The 20,902-nt window shown below is 41.7% G+C and overlaps 1 protein-coding gene and 1 long non-coding RNA gene across 2 annotated transcripts in view; one reads left to right on the forward strand and one right to left on the reverse strand.

Moving 5' to 3' along the window:
* The window catches only part of SPTLC1 (serine palmitoyltransferase long chain base subunit 1), an 85,502-nt gene extending 80,939 nt beyond the window's left edge, over positions 1-4,563 (reverse strand). Inside the window, exons 1-2 of the mRNA XM_053925702.2 lie at positions 4,465-4,563; positions 761-868 (exon numbers count right to left, since the gene is read on the reverse strand). Of these exons, the coding sequence (XP_053781677.1) occupies positions 761-868; positions 4,465-4,521 (165 nt within the window). The 5' untranslated portion in view covers positions 4,522-4,563. The remainder of the gene's footprint in view (positions 1-760; positions 869-4,464) is intronic.
* Positions 4,564-4,619: 56 nt separating this feature from the next.
* Positions 4,620-19,036, forward strand: LOC128781116 (uncharacterized). Its single transcript, XR_008427003.1, has 3 exons — positions 4,620-4,829; positions 11,898-11,976; positions 17,484-19,036. It is a non-coding gene; the product is annotated as an uncharacterized lncRNA (long non-coding RNA).
* Positions 19,037-20,902: the final 1,866 nt, after the last annotated feature.

The following is a 20,902-nucleotide window of genomic DNA, read 5'->3' on the forward strand; positions in this document are numbered from 1 at the left end:
GAAGAGAAATCAGAGAAGCAATCGTACATGGCTGTGGTGATTCCACTTGCATTTCCTTCTGTGAATGCTCCAGGAAATAAAGAAAAGCCCAGTGCTTCATCTTTCTGCTGTACCCAATACTGCCCCGTGAACCAACGTTTTAGAGAATTTTGCAGGAAAACAATCTCTCACAATCCCTGCCTCCCTAAGTACCTGGCACAACAACCTGAGCGACAGAAACTATGCTGCAGTCAAAACTGTTCTTCCTCTCTCCCACTGAGGGGGTCACTAAGTGCTCCTGCGTCATCCTGCATACTAATGGATGGCAGTGGGCAGTGCCATTGATGCTCTAGGCACTTCTAATTCCTAAGGTTCACCTGGCTTGGGGTGGGAGGTGGGGGCTGGGGGCTGGGAAGGAGTCTTACTACAGGGAAAACTTTCACTCAGACTTCAGAAAGAGTGGGGCTTTTCTCAAGCAACTCATATAATCTTGCACTTGGACACTGGAAATCCAGTAGCTGCCCATGCTTCTCTTTTATCACCTACTTGTGAGACTGCTGTTTGCCCCTAGCAAAGCAGAGAAGTTGCAGCATGGTACTCCTCTGGGTAGGTACTTCATCCTGGCGTGCCCCTATTTTTCCTACACTGTATTTCATTCCCCTTGATTTCCTTACATTCCAGAAAATATTTTAGCATATAGTTGGCCACTACAAGTCCTTTTTTGAAGATGTAGCAACTATCATCACACACCAAATAATAACATTGGGCTTTAATTTCTTACCTTGACTGTAAGATCAGATCGTTCTTGCAATTTGTAAGTTTTAGAGAAAAGAAGTCTGATTATCCAGAGTATCAGAATTCCTTCCAAGATAAGATGGTAAGCAGGAGCCTAAGAGTGAGTTGAAAACAAAACAAAGTGAAATAAACCCTTCTAAAACCAGCATGTGAAATTTAATGCACATTTCAATACCATTTCCGATTACTGTTAGCCTATTACTTCTTATAATTTATTTTCAAAGTTCCTTTCATTTCTCCTGATTCCTTTTCCCATTTCTAACAGTGGGCAATTTCTTCTACACATTAAAAAATCTCTAATATTGCAGACTTAACACATCTTTAGAAAAAAAAATCTTTAAAATGAAATCTCAAACAAAATCCCAACATGTCAAACAACATCAACTATGAGATCCTATTGGTAATTTAAATTTTTACTGCTGGGAGATGACTGTAACAAAGACTTCACAGCTTCACAAGCCTTCTATAACCCAATCTACCATGGATGAGTTAAGGAAGTTATTTGGAAACCAGTTTCCACAATTCTTAAGAGTTTTGCATGTCTTACACATTATCTGTGTTTTTCTAGTAAACCTTTTAAAATCCTTCTCGTAATGTGGCTGAGGAAAAAGACTTTATACACGCTTAAAGGGATAGCGGGTCTGTTTTTCTACTGTAGTTCCCCAAAAGTGTGTAGTGTTTTCCATGTCAACAGCCATAAAGATACCTTAATTAAATTATCCATGTCACATCTTCTTTTCAGCTGTACATTTCCAGGATAAAGACCAAGGTGGCTTCTAATTTTTGTCCAACTGGACATACAAAGAGCATGTGGAAGATCCCACATCGTCAACTAAACACCAGTCAGTTACAGGGTGCTCTAGTCCCAACAGTTTGTCATTAGAAAATTTAAAAGAGGTACTTAGAAATGTAAACACAAATTATTTTTAAACACTATACAGAAAGAAAGTGATAATGATTCACCACAGTTGAAAAAAAAATCAGAATGTGGAGACAGACAGACAAACTGCTGAAAAATTTGTATGCAAACTTTCAGGTCAATGTACAAATAACTTTCAAGCTATACACATATGGTACATACACACACTATCACATATTTCTTTTCTGGGTATACAACACAAGACTCCCCAAGTTCTACACACCAAGTACATAGAAATTAGGAGCAAGAACAAAATCTTTCTTTAAGATGACTTTTTAAATTTGCTGATCCCCCCCTGGACATAACTCATTAAAGAATAAGGACTCCAGCCCTGCCTGCTGTGTCTCAGTGGATTGAGCTCCAGTCTGTGAAGCAAAGGGTCAGTGGTATGATCCCCAGTAAGGGCACATGCCTGGGTTGCGTGCCAGGTCCTTGGTGGGGGGCATGAGAGAGGCAACCATACGTTGATGTTTCTCTCTCTCTCTTTCTCCCTCCCTTCCCCTCTATCTAAAAATTTAAAAAAAAAAAAAGAAAAAGAAAAAAAGAATAAGAACTCTAGTCTTAAAATCTGTCTGGTTTTCTCAATAACTGCCCAAGTCACTAAACATCCCCACTACACAAAGAACGCATCTTAAGGAAAACTGAGATATTAATTGTGTAGTAAATTAACGAATATCACAAATGCAGCTTCTTTTCCTGGAAATGTTACAACCAGGAGTACTTCTCCCAGGAGTAATTCTTCATCAATTATGCAGTTTTCAAGATGGGAACATCAACATAAACCAGAAAATTATTATTCATTTATGAAAAAAATCACATTTTAGTGGCTTCTCTTTTTAAACTATAATTAACTAATGTTGGACATCACTTAGGCCACATCTGCTGTCAACTGTTTTTCAGCAAGTCCTGATAAGTCTTGCAATGGCAGACACCATCATCAGCCATGCGCCATGGCAGTATTACCAAACTAAAGTGGAAGTTCAGCTGCCCGCTGCCACCAATGGGCAAATTCTAGAGGCAGATGCTACTGAGAAAAGGAAGAGACTTTTATTGAAATGTTTCATAATCCAGAAGAATGGCAGACTCTTGTCTCAAAGCCCATCCCCTCAGAGAAACCCAGAGAAAAAACCCAGCTGTCCAGCCAGTCCAAAACCAAAGGCAGTGTCCAGAGTTCCTTCTCTCATTTAAAGTACCTCCTTTGGGAACCGCAGGCGGCCACTGAGGTGTCATCCAGGCAGCTCAGCTTTTCTCCCAGCTACTTTCCAGCTTCAGGTTCCCTCCTAGAACCCACATGTGATCTCTGTGCTGCCACTGGTCATGTGGCTTCCAGGGCCAGAAGTTCCCGTGAACACACCAGCCAGCAGTTTGCCAGGTGGGTCAGAGCACTTCCCTTCCTTCCCATGCCAGCCACCATTCTGCCCTCCCTGATGTGTGTGCCTGCCTCCCTTTTGGTCCCACCTCCAATCAGGTACCAGAAGTGGGTAGGAGGGCTTTTCCCCCTATCCAATGATCTTCCTAGCCTTACCAGCGTTCAGTGCCATACTTCTTTCTGCCACCGTCTTGCCTGGGGGAAGGGGATATACAGCCAGGAGCAGAACATTCCGCAAAGGGGCCCAGCGTTGGCAAGGCAAGAGCTGTTACCTGGACACCACCGCTACCGACTGCTTGGGTGCTTCATGATCTCCTCAAGCAGCCCCTCCTGTTCACCCCCTGCTCCCCGTGGTCCAGCGAGGCTATTGGTATCACCAGTAAACAGCAATGTTAAGTTTAAAAAAAATTGTCAATAGAAAACTGAGATTCACTCTAAAGGACTGTGAGCTCTATAAGCACAGGGACCTTTTCCTGTTTGTTCACCACACTAATCCCTGTGTCTTGATCTGTGCTGTCCAATACCGTAGCTACAGGCACCAGGTGATTATTTAAATCTACATCTAAACTAAATTAAATAAAAAATGTAGTCCCTCAGTCGCATTAGACACATTCCAAGTGCCTAACTGCCACATGTGATTAGTGGATAATATTTATACTGAATAGCTCAAACAGAGAATAGAAAGTTCTACTGGACATTGTGGTGAAGCTCAGTTAAATACATGAACAAACATTCTCTATGACTGACATTTGCTTCCATGTTATCTAACATACATGACATAGCTAGACTTTCAAAACACTCTTGACCACCCTTCCTTTAAAGCTCTACCAAAAGAGTTGTCTATTTACAAGGTAGAAAGTGGGGCATATGCAAAAGAATGACAAACGACTGTATTTCATATACCTAAATTCTAAATAACTCAGCTTCTTTTCTAACCTCACGTCTCGACAAAAACAGACAAACTCCAGTTTCTCACAATTCCTCCCCCTGTCTCCTGCTCCACAGTTCCCAGGACCCGACTTCCCTTGCACCTCCCCAGACTGGTTCTTCCACTGTATCTTCACCACCGGTTTTACCATCAGTCCCAACTCTGGTTTTTGAGGACCAACCTCTCTCCTGTGCCCCCTCCCACATGTTCCTCTCCAGCGCCACAACAGGACCCACAGCGGGCTCCACGCCAGGCGGAGCTCAAAGCTAGACCTTCGGTTCCCGCTCCTGCCGGTCCCTCCCTGCCCTCCACCGCTCGGATGGCGTGCTCCGCGAGCCCTTCCAGTCAGGGACGCGGAGGACCTGGGCGTGACCGAGGCAATCCCGCCCAGGCCCCGGGACCACAAATCTGCACGAGTCGTCCCCCTTCCCCAGGGTCGGGTGTGGTCGTGGGCCGCTGGGCTGCCGAGCTCACCTCGTACAGCGCCTGTACCATCTCTACCAGCACCCACTGCTCCACGGCGGTCGCCATAAGTCCGTACACGGGCTTCCTTCCGGAAGTCGAGTTTCCACGTGAGGCGCTGCCCACTGACGTATTAGCGCCGGGGGCGGGGCAACGGAGCGCGAGGCTTCGCCTCCTCGAGCTCGTGCACTCGGCGGCCTCGACTGCTGTGGAAGGGGAAGATCTAAGTCTCCGACGGGTGGGTTAAGTATCTACATGGTGAGGGTATTGCAGTCTGGCGAGAAGCGTTAGAAACAACCCGCTGCGTCTTGGGATGCGTTCCTACGCGACCAAGACGTGCCAGCCACTGTTCTGGGCTTTTGAGATGGAGAAATTAAGTAAGTGGCCCTTGTTCTGTGCCTGCATTTGAGTGGAGGGAGAGTTTTTAATGTCATTGAAAAGCATAATCTTTACTTTTACATTACATAAGTAAACCCAGAATGTATTATCATTAAAAATACAGAAATATGAATAAAACTAGCCAACTCTTACGCAGTACTATTGTCATGCATGAACTAAGGCTTTGCAGGTATTGTCATAGTGCAGGTAGGTGTGGAACCTTCCAGTGTCTTCATAGTGTCAGATGAAAGAATGTCCAACCTAATGAAAAGTTTTTTTTTTAATATGAGTTTATTTGAGCCAAAATTTCGAGGACATGCCTGGAACAATTTCCCAGATTGAGAAAATGCTCTGTAGGATGGCAGTTTTGTGCTCATTTTATATATTGGAATCAAAAGAGATATGGTAAGGAGGGTTAGGTGAAATCCATTGAGATGAGAGACAGCTGTGGGGGTGTAGCTGTGAATCTCTAGGACTTGATTAAAAGTGAATTGGAGACACACTTATCTCTTTTCCATTGGTAGGTAGTAGGTAGTTAACATTTAACATGACCAATAAATAGAGATGTTATCCAGGCAACAAGATAATAATGAGAAGTGTCTTTTGCTCTGATGCCCACAGTTGGGCCTTCTAGGAGTCTGGAAAAAAAATTACTCCGACATTTCAAAGGTACTTGTCCTAGGTGTCCCAAGACGATAGACAGTCCTTAGTTAAGGTAAAAATTGATGTTTATCATGAAAACTACAGGCCTGGGACTTGACTAATCACCATGACCCGCCTAGGAATTATTTTCATGTTGATAATGTAATGGGGTGCAGCCAAGATCCCCCAAATGAAGGATTTGTAACTGGGTCCAGAACTTGGGGTGTCCAGGAAATATAAAAATATAGGATGTCCCCACACCCAGAAATCTGGGCCAGGGGATGGGACACCTGGAGCAGGAACATTGAGAGTTATTTTGCTTATCAACAGTTGGCCAGCTTCATACCTCGTATGCAAAACCGGTTATTTTACATATCTATAACAGCTGGCTAGCTTCATAGATATGTTAAGTTGCTGTGGTCCTGTTTTGAGCCAGGGAGAGGGGCGTGACTTTGATTCACAGAGGAACTGGGAGGCAGCTCCCGCTGGTTACAGTGCCTGCATGAGAGCTTGGAGATGGTTCACTCCATGCCATGGGGCCATGCCTGCCTTACTATGGTAGCCAAGGAAGGCTGAAAACTGCTGGAGTGCTGGCAGGTGTAGCCAATTGTGGGAGGAGTTGGAAATGGGGTTGCAGAGGAAGATTCACACTGGGATTTGCCATGCAGGGGGCTAACCACACGGTCTTGGGGAGGTTAAGGGGGCTCCCTTAACCATGTGACCTAGGAAGGAGAAAAGCAAGATGTAGCATCCATGCAGAGCTCTCTCTTAACAGTTTGGAAGAACGCAGGAGAGATAATGCAGGACTAGGGGTGGGGACAATGGGAGACCTTACAGGGAGGGAAAGGGGTGAAAGGACTCTTGCTGGTGAGCCATGAGAAGGTGCCACGTGGTTTTGGATTAAGAACTGGAGATTTCGGGGACACAGCTGATGGTGCTGGGGACAGTGGAAAACCAGTCGATCATGGATGACTGAGAGGAACTGGGAGAAGTGAGCTGCAGACTTCTTTTTCTTCTGGAGGGTGGTACTTCTGATTGGCACGTTCTGGGACTGGCCTGCCATGGCAAAGGGGGAAGGAAGGAATGTGTGTGTTTGTGGGTGTTTTAAGGGACTTTGGGATTTTAATGAAGACATTAAGTCATTACTCTAAGTCTGTATAACTTTTGAGTAAATAGTTCCTTTTCTCTTCACCAAACTCTGGCCTTGAGAGCCATAATTCCAATTCCCTGGTGGCGGGCAAAGAATCCACAGTGACAGAGGGACCCCGTAATCTCCAGATAGTAGTCTGTAACAATACTATCCTGTGTGGTTACTTTGGGTCACTGAGTTTGTAAGGCCTGTCATGTGTCTCCCCCCCCCCCCCCCCCCCCCCGGCCCCCAACTTGTCAGGGTTAGTGTACAGCACCTTTTTCACAGTAGGTCCATGCAGACATGGTGTGCACATACCCTTACATTCGATTTCTTAAATGCAGCGGAGCTCATAGGGACAGCACTGTTTTACAAGTTGTTTTTTTCCATTATTATTTTTTCTTGTAGTTTTTTGTCTATAAATCTTGTATTTTTTTAATGGCTGAAGAAGACTATTTGGAATAATTGGTTATATGTATTTCTTGTTCCATTTTATTTAAACATTTTCCCACTGTTGAACACTTAGGTTTTTTCCACTTTTCCCCTATTACAAATAATGCTGTAGTAAGCATCTACATGTGTATTCTGGGCATTTCTGATGAGCTTCCTCAAAGTAGAATTTTAGTCAAAGAATGTGCATGTTATTAATGTGGATAAATACTGCCATACTGTTCTCCAGGAAGGCTCAACCAATTTTAAATGTGTGGAAGTATAGCCATAGTCTAGCTCATGAAGATAATTAATCTTTTTAAAGTTTTTGCCAATTTATGATAAAATGATACTGTACTGAGTTTTATTTTCCATGCTGCTGGTTTAGCAAATTCTTATATGTTTATTGGCATGCCTAGTTCTTCTGTGAATCACCAGTTTATATTCTTTGGCCATTTTTCTACTTCATTTATTGGTTATTTTTGGTTTTCTTATTGGTTATTTTTCATTTTCTTATGGATTTATAGGATATCTTTATACATTCTGAATATCTTATGTTTTCCTATATCCTATGTGTTAGTTATTTTTGCCCAGTTTCTGTCCAGTTGTTTATGTTGTCTCCTGTCACAGCTACATTTTAAATTTTATGTAAAGTGTCAATGCGTTCCTTATTACCTCTAGGTTTGCATCTTGCTTAGAAAGACCATCTTCACCACACATATATTTTTCCTCTCGTAGTTGCATCAGTTTGTTGTTGTTTACAATTCGCTATGTAATTACTCAGGAAATTATATCTTTGTATGACGAGAGGCATAGGCCTTAATATTACTTTTTTCTAAAGGAATAACAAATTTTCCCAGTGCCATTTATTTGCATAATCCTGATTTTCCCTAGTCCTGGGAAATGGCATCAGCATGATGCACTACATTTCCACATGGAGTTGGGACTATGTCCCAGATGATCTCTACCAACATCCCCAGGAATCCAGTACGGTACATGAGCACACTGCCTCCCCCCACGCGTTTTCATTCCCAACAGTCATCATCTGCATTTTTCCGAGGTTTACCTTCAGCCTGCCAGAACCCATGTTTCCTGCTCTCATGGAGAATTGGATGGATCTGAGAATGTTTGTTTTTCCCAAGCAGACTATAACTTGGTGGATGACTGATGGTTCCTGGGATATAAATATTGCAGCTTCCTTGCCCCACAAAGCAAGAAAACTCTGAGGGGAGAACTTTATCATCTCCCCTGACTTGAGTCATTGGTGCTACCTGCAGATTCCTTTATATGCCCATCAAGAGGTAGAGTATATGTTCTCTTCATTTGTGTCTGGGCATATATTTGTGACAGCTTCTAGAACGCAGCTGCCATGTAGAAAGATCATGTGGGGACCATGTCGGAGGAGAAAGAGATGGCCAAGGGGCCCCAGCTCCAGCCCCTAGCTGTTTGAGCCTTACTAGTCCAAGCGTTAGACATGAGGGAAAGTGCCTTCGAGGTGGTCCAGCTCTAGCCAGCCTCTGGTTACAACCATCTGAGAGACCCTGAGTGAGAAAGGCCTAGCGAAACCCAGACATCCCCCAAACTCATGAACAAAATAGATGATTATTATTATTTTAAGACAGTGCTTTGGGATATTTTTTGTTATGTAGCAATTTTATTTTCTCTATTATTTTCCTAGGACTGCTGTGACAAATTATCAACAATTGGATGGCTTAGAACAACAGAAATCCATTCTCTTACAGTTCTGGAGGCTAGAAATCCAAAACCAAGGTGTTGACAGGGCTGCACTGCCTCCAAAGGTTCTGGAGGAGAATCCTTCCTGTGTCTTCCAACTGCTGGTGGCTCCAGGCATTCCTTAGCTTGTGGCTACATAATTATAATGTCTGCTTCTGTCTTCACATGGCCTTCTCCTCTTTGTTTTCCTCTGAGCCTCTCTACAGACACTTGTCATTGGATTTAGGGCCCATCCTGATAATCCAGGAAGATCTCATCTCAGGAGCCTTAACTTAGTTACATCTGCAAAGAAACTTCATCTACATATGACCATATTCACAGGTTTTAGAGATTAGGACATGAGCATGTCTTTTGGTGGCCACGGTTCAACCCACCACCATCGAACCTCTGGCCCCACAAATTTACATCTGCCCCATGTGCAAAATACATTAATTCCATCCCAACATCTCCAAAAGTCTCAACCCTCATCTAAATATTATGAGCTCAAAAAGTCCCAAGTTTTCATCTAAGTCATCTAAATCAGGTATGAGTGAGCCTCGATATAATCCATCCAGAGGCAAAATTCTTCTGCATCTATTGACCTATGAAACTACAAGGTTACTTACGAAATGCAGTAATGAGGCAAGTACCAGACATTCCCATTGCAAAGGGGAGAAAATGGAAGGAATAAAGAAGTCATCAGTTCCAAGCAAGTAAGAAATACAGCCGGGCAAGTTTTATTAGATTTCAAGGCCTGAGAATAATCCTCTGTGGCTCAAACTTAACATCATCTGGGCCTACAGCTCCATAGGCCTCTGTCCCCATGGCAGCTCGATAGGCCTTTTCTCTCGCACATCCAGCCTCTACCTCTGCATCCGTGATTCTGCCCTTGCAGTTATTTTTGCTGAAGGGCATCATATGCTTACAGCTCAGTAGCTCTGTATCAGCCCATTTCCGATCTGTAGAATTTCTGAAAATCTGATAGTTCTCTTTCATTTATCCTGTCTCTGTCCTTTCAGGCCAACCTAGAAGTGTTTGTGCTAATAGAATATTCTGAAAAACCTTGTGGGTCTACCATGTATGTACATCATGACGATTCGTGCCATTAGACGGGAGGGTGCCCCACAGATCTTTCCTGAATAGCCCCATTTCTATTCCTGGCTCTGCTGAGAGATTGAGTGGATCCATGAGTCATATGGCTTATCTCTTCAACAAAAGTTTGTCCAGCTGCCCTTGGACCTCTTTCCATAGCACACTTTCCCAAAAGTGCGTCTACTAATTTTCTTCATCCTTTGTAGTATGGATAAGCCAGAACCTTCCAAATCCTTAAGTGCTGGTTTGTTTTTGCTAAGTTTACCTCTTTCCTCATACTTTATTATAAATAACAATCCTCACCTTCATCATTTTGCTTAGAAATTTCCTCAGCTAATTATCCAAGTTCATCACTTACAAGTTCTGCTTTCCACATAAGTATGGGACAAAATTCAGCCAGGTTCTTTGCCACCATATCACAAGGATTGTCTTTCCTGCAATTTCCAACATGTTCCTCGTTTTCTTCTGAGCCCTCAACAGAAATGCCTTAAATACCCATATTCTAGTCATGCCTAGGGTGCATTTTCTAAGATAACAGAAACTTTATCGTGCTCTTTACTTTTCCTTCTATGCTCTCACCAGTACTGCCTTTAAGGTCCCTATTTCTATTAATACTCTCTTCAAGGAAGTCCAGGCTTTTTCTCTCATGCATCTCAAAATGCTTCTACCTCTTACTCATTACCTAATTCCAATGCCACGGCCACAGTTTTAGGTGTTTGTTACAGCAACACTCCACTTCCAAGTACCAAAGTATGTATTAATTTTGGGGGGCTTCTGTAACAAATGACCACAAATTCAGTGGCCTAAAATAAGAGGAATTTATTCTCTGATCAGTAGGTCAGATGTCCAAAATCAAATTGTCTGAAGGGGTGCACTCCTTCTCAAGGCTTTAGGGGAGAATCTTTTCTTAATCCTTTCAGGTTCTGGTGGCTCCAGGCATTCCTTGGCTTATGGATACATACTAATTTCTATCTCAATCTTTTAAAAAAAAATTTAGAGAGAGGGCAGAAGGGGTGTCTTTTGATTCTTTTCTAATTGGATTGGTTATTATTTACTGTTTAGTTTTGAGAGTTCTTTGTATATTCTAGATAATATTTGTTGGTGACTAAGTGGCTTGTACCATATTGTTTAAATACATTGTGGCTTTGTTGTATTTTGTCCTTGGTGAATGTGGCAATTCAGTTGGCTTGTTGGACACACACTCAAATCACCATTCCTTCCATCTTCCTCTACTATTGGGTTGGCCAAAAAGTTTGCTTGTTTTTTTTCCACAAAATGTCTCTAGTAGTGCTTAGTTGTCTTTAACTTCACTTGAAACAATTTTGTTAGGTTGTACTGTGACAGATGTCGTATCAGTATACATTTAAAAAAGCATCCAAATTGGTGAATTTTTGTGTAGTCATTTTAATATTGAAGATGGAAGAAAATATGCAACATTTTCAGCATATCATGCTTTATTATTTCAAGAAAGGTAAAAACACAAGTGAAATGCAAAAAATATATATATATTGTGCTGTGTATGGAGAAGATTCTGTGACTGATTGCATGTGTCAAAAGTCCAGTTCAAGGAAGTTGCGAAATTTTGTGCTGGAGGTTCCTCACTGGACAATGCCCCATGGTTGGGTAGACCAGTTGAAGTTAATAGCAATCAAATCAAGACATTAACTGAGAACAATCAACATTATATCTTACATTCCTCCTAGCAATGTGTGTTAGCTCCAATTTCTCCACATCCTCACCAATATTTGTTACCATCTCTCTTTTTGGTTGTACCCGTTTTATTTGGGTGTAAAATGACACCTCATTGTAGTTTTGGTTTGTGTTTCTCTTATGACCTATGATATTAATAATACTTTCATGTGCTTGTTAGCCATTTTTACATTTTCTTTGAAGAAATGTCTATTTAAATTATTGGCTCAGTTTTTAATTGTATTATTTCTATTATTATTGTGTTGTATCTGCTTTGTACTTACAATGGGTAGTTATATAACTTCCTTCAGTTCTGTTGAATTGCTTTTTTTATTTTAAAAATAATTTTTAAAAATATGTTTATTGATTTTAGAGAGAGAGAAAGGGAGAGAGAAGCATCAATCAGCTGTCTCCCATACACTCACCGCCCAGGGAATGAACCTGCAACCTAGGTATGTGCCCTGACCAGGAATCGAACCCATGATATTTTTTTAAATTATATTTTATTGATTACGCTATTACAGTTGTCGTAGTTTTACCCTCTTGGCTCCCCTCCACCCAGCAGTCCCCTGTCCCTTAGGCAATCCCCACACCTCTGTTCATGTCCATTTGTCATGCATATGTAAGTTCTTTGGCCACTACATTTCCTATACTGAACTTTACATCCTCATGGCTATTCTTTATCTATTTTTACTTCTTAATCCCCTCACCTCTTCACCTATTCCGCCATACAGCCCTCCCGTTTGGCAGCCATCAAAATGCTCTCTGTATCCATGATTCCTTCTCTGTTCTTCTTTGCTTAATTTGTTTTTTAGATTCAATTGTTGATAGATACATATTTATTGCCATTTTATTGTTCATAGTTTTCTTTTTATTAAACTATATTTTATTGATTATGCTATTACAGTTGTGCCAACTTTTTTCTCCCCTTTATCCCCTCCTCCTGTACACCCCCACCCTCCTGCATTCTGCCCCTCTTAGTTCATGTCCATGGGTCATACATATAAGGTCTTTGGCTTCTCCATTTCCTATACTATTCTTAACCTCCCCCTGTCTATTTTGTGCAAGAAATTGTTTTTCTTATTCCCTGTACCTTTTCCCCCCATTCTCCCCTGCTCCCTCCCCACTGATAATCCTCCATGTGATCTCCATTTCTGTGATTTTGTTCCTTTTCTAGTTGTTTGGTTAGTGTTAGTTTTTGATTTTTAGGTTCAGTTGTTGATAGTTGTGAGTTTGTTGTCATTTTACCGTTCGTAGTTTTGATCCTCTTTTCTTAGATAAGTCCCTTTAACATTTCATATAATAAGGGCTTGATGATGATGAACTCCTTTAACTTGACCTTATCTAGGAAGCACTTCATCTGGCCTTTCATTCTAAATGGTTTCTTTTGAGAAATCAGCTGCTGGGCTTATGGGCACTCCTTTGTAGGTAACTGTCTCCTTTTCTCTTGCTGCTTTTAAGATTCTCTCCTTATCTGTAATCTTGGGTAATGTAATTATGATGTGCCTTGGTGTGTGTGCTTCCTTGGGTCCAACTTTTTGGGGACTCTCTGAGCTTCCTGTACTTCTTGGAAGTCTATTTCCTTTGCCACATTGGGGAAGTTTTCCTTCATTATTTGTTCAAAAAAGTTTTCAATTTCTTGCTCTTCCTCTTCTCTTTCTGGCATCTTTACGATTCAGATGTTGGAATGTTTAAAGTTGTACCAGAGGTTCTTCAGCCTCTCCTCATTTTTTTGAATTCTTGTTCATTCTGTTCCAAATCACTGATTTGAGTCCCAGATTCGTTCCCTTAACTGTTGGTTCCCTGTATATTTTCCTTTATTTCACTTTGAAGAGCCTTTATTTCTTCCTTCATTTTGTGACCTACCTCAATCATTTCTGTGAGCATCCTGATTACCTGTGTTTTGAACTCTGCATCTGGTAAGTTCTCTATCTCCTTGTCACTTAGTTCTTTTTCTGGGGTTTTGACCTGTCCTTTCATTTGAGCTATATTTCTTTGTCTTGGTGCACCTGTTATGTTGTAAGGGGCAGAACCTTAGGTATTCACCAGGGTGAGGCAACTCTCTTTGCTACATTGTGGCACCATAAGTTGGGGAGTGGTCCAAGAGGAAACAATGCCACTTGCTTGGCGCTCACCCCACTTTCCATCACTTGCCTCACTTCCCACAAGTGTATTGGGTCCTTTCAGGTGCTGATACCCAGGTGGGTATATTTGTGCACATTCTAGGACCCCATGGGCCTTGCCAATGGACTCACCTGGCCTCTCCTGTGAGACTGGGAGTTTCTCCCACCACTGCAACCTCCACAGATTTTTACAGCCAGAGGTTTTGAGTCTTTAGTTTCCTGTGCTGAAACCCTGGTTTTACGGTCTGTCTCGCTCCCCTTTTGTTCCTCCCAGCTTATCCACGCACAGATGTGGGACCCCCCACTCATCCAGCCCACACCTCGTCTGCGAGGTCCAATGCCTTGCCGCACATCCTCCCTGCCTGGTTGCTTGTCTCCACCCCTCCTACAAGTCTGGATGAATGTTTCTTTAATTCCTTCATTGTTGGACTTCCGTGCAGTTTGATTTTCTGGCAGTTCTGGTTGTTTTTTGTTTGTCTTTTTAAAGATTATTTATTTATTTATTTTTAGAGAGAGGGGAAGTGAGGGAAAAGAGAGGGAGAGAAACATCGATGTGTGGTTGCCTCTCACACGTCCCATACTGGGGACCTGGCCCACAACATAGGCATGTGCCCTGACTGGGAATTGAACTCGTGACCCTTTGGTTTGTAGTTCAGTGCTCAATCCACTCAGCCATACCAGCCAGGTTTGTTTTGTTTTGTTTTGTTTTGAAATGGGTTGTTATACTTCTTTTGGTTGTGTGAAGAATCGGAGCATTTCTACCTATGCCTCCATCTTGGTTGGCCTTTTATTGTGGTTTTATTATTGTTTATAGTTTTCTTCTTCTCTTTCTTAAATAAGTCCCTTTAACATTTCATATAATAATGGTTTGGTGATGATGAACTCCTTTACTATTTTTCTTGTCTGGAAATCTCTCTATCTGCCCTTGGATTCTAAGTGATAGCTTTGCTGGGTAGAGCAATTTTGGCCATAGGTCCCTGATTTTCATGACTTTGAATATTTCTTGCCAACCCCTTCTAGCCTGCAAAGTTTCTTTTGAGAAATCGGCTGACAGTCTTATGGGAACTCCACTGTAGGGAACCAACTGCTTTTCTCTTGCTGCTTTTAAGATTCTCTCTTCACTTTAACCTTTGGTATTTTAATTATGATGTGTCTTGGAGCCAGCCTCCTTGCATCCATCTTGTTTTGGACTCTCTGTGTTTCCTGGACTTGCATGTCTATTTTCTTCACCAAATTAGGGAATTTTTCTTTCATTATTTTTTTTCAAATAGATTTCCAATTTCCTGCTCTTTCTCTTCTCCTTCTGGCGCCCATATGGTGTAAATGTTGGACCTGTTGAAGTTGTCCCAGAGGCTCCTCACACCACCCTCATTTTTTTGAATTCTTTTTTTCTTTTTGTTGTTCTGATTGGTTGTTTTTTGCTTCCTTATGTTCCAAATCATTTATTTCATTCTTGGCTTCTTCCACTCTACTGTCGTTTCCCTATAAATTGTTCTTTATTTCAATTAGTGTATCCTTCATTTCGGACTGGATCTTTATTATGCTGCTGAGGTCCTCACTAAGTTCCTTGAGCATCCTTATAACCAGTGTTTTGAACTCTGCATCTGATAGATTGCTTATCTCCATTTCATTTAGCTCTTTTTCTGGAGTTTTGACCTGTTCTTTCATTGGGCCGTGTTTCTTTGTCTCCTCATTTTGGCAGCCTCCCTGTGTTTGTTTCTGTGTATTGGGTATAGCTGCTATGATTCCCTTTCTTGGTAGCGTGACCTAATGTAGTTGTCCTGTAGGATCCAGGGGCACAGCCTCTGCTTTCACCAAGCTGGGTACTTCAGGTGTGTTCTTTGTGTACACCCTCCTCTTATAGTTGAGTGTTGATTTCTGTTGGCAGGTCAGTGGGATGAATTTACCCAGGCCAGTCAACTGCAAGGACTGGTTGTGACCACTGACTGCCAACATCTGCCCTCTGTGGAGGATCAGCTTACAGGGGCAAGGTGGTGGTGTTCCAACATGGTCTGTAGCTGTCCACTAGGTGCACAATCTCTGGGGTTTCCTAGGTGGTGCTGGCCAAGGTCAGCCCCCACCTGTGTTCTGCCTGGGGCCACACTGCATGACCTATAAAGCAATCTGCAGATGGCTCCTGCTTAGTGCTGGGCCTGGGGCACTTAGCAAGATTTAGGGGTGCTGGGGGCTCACCGAGGCCAGCTGTTGCTTGTTTGATAGGATTTAGGAAGTTGTGAAGCATGAGCCAAGACCAGCCATTCATTTGGAAAAGCCGCTGGTTAACAGCTTGGGTGGGAAAAACAGTGTTAGCCAGGTTGATGGAATCTCAGATATGGCACCTGCCTGCCAGTTCTGTGGCTCTGTGGGGAAAGGATTCAGAAAAGGGACAATGGCCTCTGCCCACATTTCTCTCTAGGAGGAAGCTGTCCCCCAGCTCTCCCCTTGATGTCAGACACTTCAGTGTCTCCCTATATACCACTGGTGCCTTTCAAGTTGCTACCCTGGTGTTGGAGCTCAGAGGGAGTGAGTCTGAGTAAGTCTTTGTGTGGGTTCTTTAAGAGGAACTGCTTGGGACTCCAAAAGTTCCTTCCGCCAACTCAATCCCTGCTGGATTTTGCAGCCAGAAGTTATGAGGACTTATCTTCCTGGTCCTGGAACCCTGGGGTGGGAGCCTGGTGTGGGGCTGGGACTCCTCACTCCTGAGGTATCCCTTCCAAATTTTTACCCACCACCTGTGGATGTGGGACCAGCCTGTTCCATGTGTCTGCCCCTCCTACCAGTCTGGATGTATGCGGTTTCTTTAATTCTTTAGTTGTCAGACTTCCTTTCAACTCGGTTTTTGTTGGTTCTGAGTGATGGTTGTTTTACAGTGTAGTTGTAATTTTGTTGTTGTTGTGAGGTGTATGTTTCCCTACACCTCCATCTTGACTGTAAGTCCTCAAACCCGCAATATTTTGGTGTATGGATGATGCTCCAACCAACTGAGCCACACTGGCCAGGGCTCTGTTGAATTACTTTTAATGATACCTTTGAATATTTCCTCTATTCAGTATTTTTGTTTCTTCCCTTGCATAAATACCAGAGCTCCCAAATCTCTCTTACATGTTTCTCAGTTTGACTTTATTCCCTTCACTTACCTTCTTCTTTCCTTTCGTACCACACACTGAGAGAGTATCCAGATGGATGTTCCAGCTCAATAATTCACATTGTAGATGTGAATATTCTGTCACGCAACCTTGTATTGACTTTTAAAACTTGTAATATATTTTTGTTATTAAAATATCTCGTTTCTTATTCATAACAGCCAGTTCTTCTTTCATGGGGCTACATTTTCTCTTGATTTACTCGTGACTGATATTTAATGAGTACCCACTGAAGTCTAAGGAGATAAGGACAAAGAAGTGAACAAAACAATCAAAAATCTCTTCTTTCCAAAGCTTATATTCTAAGGGAACCAGACAGAAACAAAATAAAGACAAGTAAGATATATGGTACCCCAGGGGGTGATAAATGCTAGAGAAAAAATTAAGAGAGATATAAATTGTTGAAAGGGTGAAAATTTTAGATAGTGTGACTAAGGAGGCTTTCTGTGAAGCTTTTGCTTAAATACTAGTCAGTAATGAGAGAGGTAGCCATGCAGGTGTCTAGTGGATATCTTTGTCCCTTTGTATTCCACACCACAAGAATTTCCCAGCTTCTATGAACTTTGTAAGTAGAGGATGCAAAGACCCTGAGGTTGACACAGAGGGAGTGGAGCAGGAGGTAAGGTTAGGAACGAGTAGGGAACTGGGTTCTATGGGACTGTGGGTCCCTCTGAGTACTCTGCCCTTTCACAGATGACATGGAGCTGTTGGAGAATTCTGAACAGAGGAGTGATGGACTCGGACTCGCATTTGCCAAGACTGTTTGGCCTGCTGTGTTAGGAATTGAATGTTAGAAGCAGTGTATCAGCCAGTGCCTGACCAGGAAAAATCAACCACTCCAGAGTTGGGAAAAGCAAACCTGACACCTGCTCTGAGCCTATCCCTGCTACACATCAAATTTGCTTTGCCCCAGGTTCTTCAGGTACCTTTTAATGGTAGCTGCTGCCTAGCAAGCACTTCTGCTCAGGTGCAATCGGCCAGCACCTAGTTTAGTTGCATCCTGCATCTTCCTTTGTGACATATGACCCATGTATAGACTTTTCTGTGCACATACTGCTGAAAGGCCAAGTAAGATAAAAATGCCAATGGCATTTTCAAAAATGCCATTTACTCTGACTATGTAAGATCATCAGTGACCTTGACGAGAGCAGTTGTGATGTGTGCAGTGGTGTAGATGGAAGCTGATGGGAGTGGGTTGTAGAAATGGCAGAGGGAGTATAGACAAGTCCATTGGCTCCTCTGAGCATACAATTATCCTCAATTCTGTGTTTACAAGTATTTGATTTATTAACTGTTTTCAGGAGCATCAGATCTCTTTCACATGCTGCTTTTTTCTCAAAGCCTTGGTGGATTTTTGATTATGTGCCTGATGTTTACAATTCTGTTTGTTTTTCTTCAAATGCTGAATATTTTATTTCAGTCTTTTCACCAGATGATTGTTGCTTTCATTGGTGTTAAACAATCCTCTTTGCCTCATTTAGTGCTTTGTGTCTACATTCTATTTTGTTTGCTGTTTATAGTTCTTTACCTCCTTTGTAGTTCTGTGGCTAGATCTGTACCCTTGTAACTATTTTATGATGCAAAATGTATACATCCAGTTTATTTTTACTAATACTTAGGTGTATCAATATGGGTATGATATATTTATGATGTAGTCATGTAAAAATTTTAAGTGCATAGAGCTATACGATATAATATAGTGTGTGCCTATGTATAGTATCATGTAAGTGCTTGACATTAAGCTTTTGATAGTGGAGGTATTGATTTCAAAAACATCCATCTGGACTAAACATACTGCCAGCTACATGATGCAGCTACTATAGAGTGACAACCAGATAAGGAAGTGGGCTGCTCCCAACCATGAAGGTCCCTCCTTCCGAAAGTCCTGGGTGACAGATAACTCATCGCTTGAGTAATTCTACCTCTGTCTTCCTGCACCCTAATTTCTGCTCTCATGCTTCAAGTTTGTCAGTAAGAGTGAACTCAAGAAACTAGAAAACCCACCCTTGAACCCTCATAAAGATGGAGCCCCAGGTTCTCTCACTTCTTCTCCCTCACCCCATGACTTCACTGTGTCAGGCTCTTGGGCATGCTGGGTACCGTTCACACCCTGGTGTTGATAAATCTTGTTCCACAAAATTCCCTGATGGTTTTGCTGAGGTGCATCCTAAAATCATAATAAGAACCACAAGCCCCAACTGGTGTGGTTCAGTGGATTGAGCGCCACACTGAGAAGCAAAGGGTTGTGGTTCGATTCCCAGTGTGTGTGTGGGGGTGTGTGAGAGGCAACCACACATTCATGTTTCTCTTCCTCTCTTTCTTCTTCCCTTCCCCTCTCTAAAAAAAAAAAAAAAAAAAAAAAATCCCACAAAAACAAAAAACAAAGAAGGAGAACCACAAGGGCTGGTGCAGCCACAACATTGGCCCCGGGGGAAGAAATGGCTATGGTGGCTGCCACAAAAAATAAAGCCCAGATGAGTGCTCCAGACATTCCTACTTGAGAACATCACTGTCAATAGGCTGGGACCCACACAACATGCACACACAGGTATTATATGTAGTAAGGTTAAACATTTTTCATTTATACTTTTGGTTACTAGATGGCACCTTTCAAACTGAAGAATTGTGTCTTTCTTCAGTTCTAAAACAACTTCTCTGAGTATTTCTTTGACTATTTCCTCCTCATTAATTATGTTATCTCTTTAAATAGTTCCTACTTCTGAAAGAAAATAATTGCAGACTATGTGTCTGAGAAGAAATTAACACCCAGAATATGTAAAGAACTCCTATAAGTCAATAACAAAAAAGCAAACAACCCATTTAAAAAATGGGCAAAGGTTTGAGTAGACATTTCTCCAAAGAAGATATACAAATAGTCACTAAGCACATAACTACTTAACTACTTAATTATACAGTTAAAAGGGGTTAAAATGTTAAAGTTTGTTACTTATATATTTTACTACAATAAAATCTCCATATTTCTTTATATGTGTATATGTATCTTTTATATAAATTAACTTTTTTCCAAAATTTCAATTTTGTCCTTTTTTCATTCTGGTAAAATTCTTGATGTCAGTATTCTAGTCCAGTAATTTTATAGTTTTGTCTATTTAGGCCATCATACCATTGATTTAAAATTTGATTTCAGTGATCATTTTTAATTTGTAGGAATGCTAATTATTTAAAATTCTAGATGTGGAATTTACTTCATTTATTCATCAACATATATTTATTGAGCACTTTCTTGGGCACTGGGATATAGAAATGCACAAAATAAGAGCATGGTACCCTTTTTGAACCTACATAAATATCTAACCATGTGTTTAATGTTATGAAATGCTACAAAGAAAAGGAAAGTGCATTTAGAGACAAAGGATTACAGAGAGTAGAAAGTGAAGGCCTCTCTCAAGAGATACTGTTTGAATAGAACTTTTCATGAAGTGAAGGAAGGACCCTTATGAATGTTTGGTGAATGAGTGATACAGGCACAGGAAAGTGCTTGGACAGTTCAAGAAACATGAAAGATATGTGTGGCTGGTGTGTGGTGAGTGAAAGTTCTGATTTAATTAAACCCAGGTGTAAGAGATGGATGAGGTGAGAAGTTGTCGCCTGAGGTGCCACTTGAAGATAGTGCCAGTAGGACTTGCTGCTGTGGGGTGGGAGAGAGAGGGGTCAATGATGCTCCGAGGTCTTTAGCCTAAAACCCTGAGAGCATAGCATTCCCTCATTCGGGGAAGACTGAAGGAGAACAAGTTTGGGAGTGGATATTAGACGTCAGCACAGAGATATCCCATAGGCGGGTGGGTGTTTGGATCTGAAGTTCAGAGAAGAGGTCAGGAAAGAAGTATAAAAAATTGGTAGTCTAGTGACAAGATGGCATTGTAAATCACAAGGAAGGGTGTGTCGGTACAGATGACAAGCAGCACAGAGGCTCTGACTGGACCCTCCTCTCTGGATATATGAAGTACATTTACTTTACAACTGTCTCTCACTTTTTCTATTAACCATATTTCTTGATATTCTATTTGATCATATTAGATATTAATTTATAGTATATATTTAAAAATATTTCTAAACTTTTAATTTTTTTCCTACCTTGGATGGCTCCTCCC

Source organism: Desmodus rotundus, chromosome 1 (assembly GCF_022682495.2).
Source record: "Desmodus rotundus isolate HL8 chromosome 1, HLdesRot8A.1, whole genome shotgun sequence".
NCBI classification, from domain to species: domain Eukaryota; kingdom Metazoa; phylum Chordata; class Mammalia; order Chiroptera; family Phyllostomidae; genus Desmodus; species Desmodus rotundus.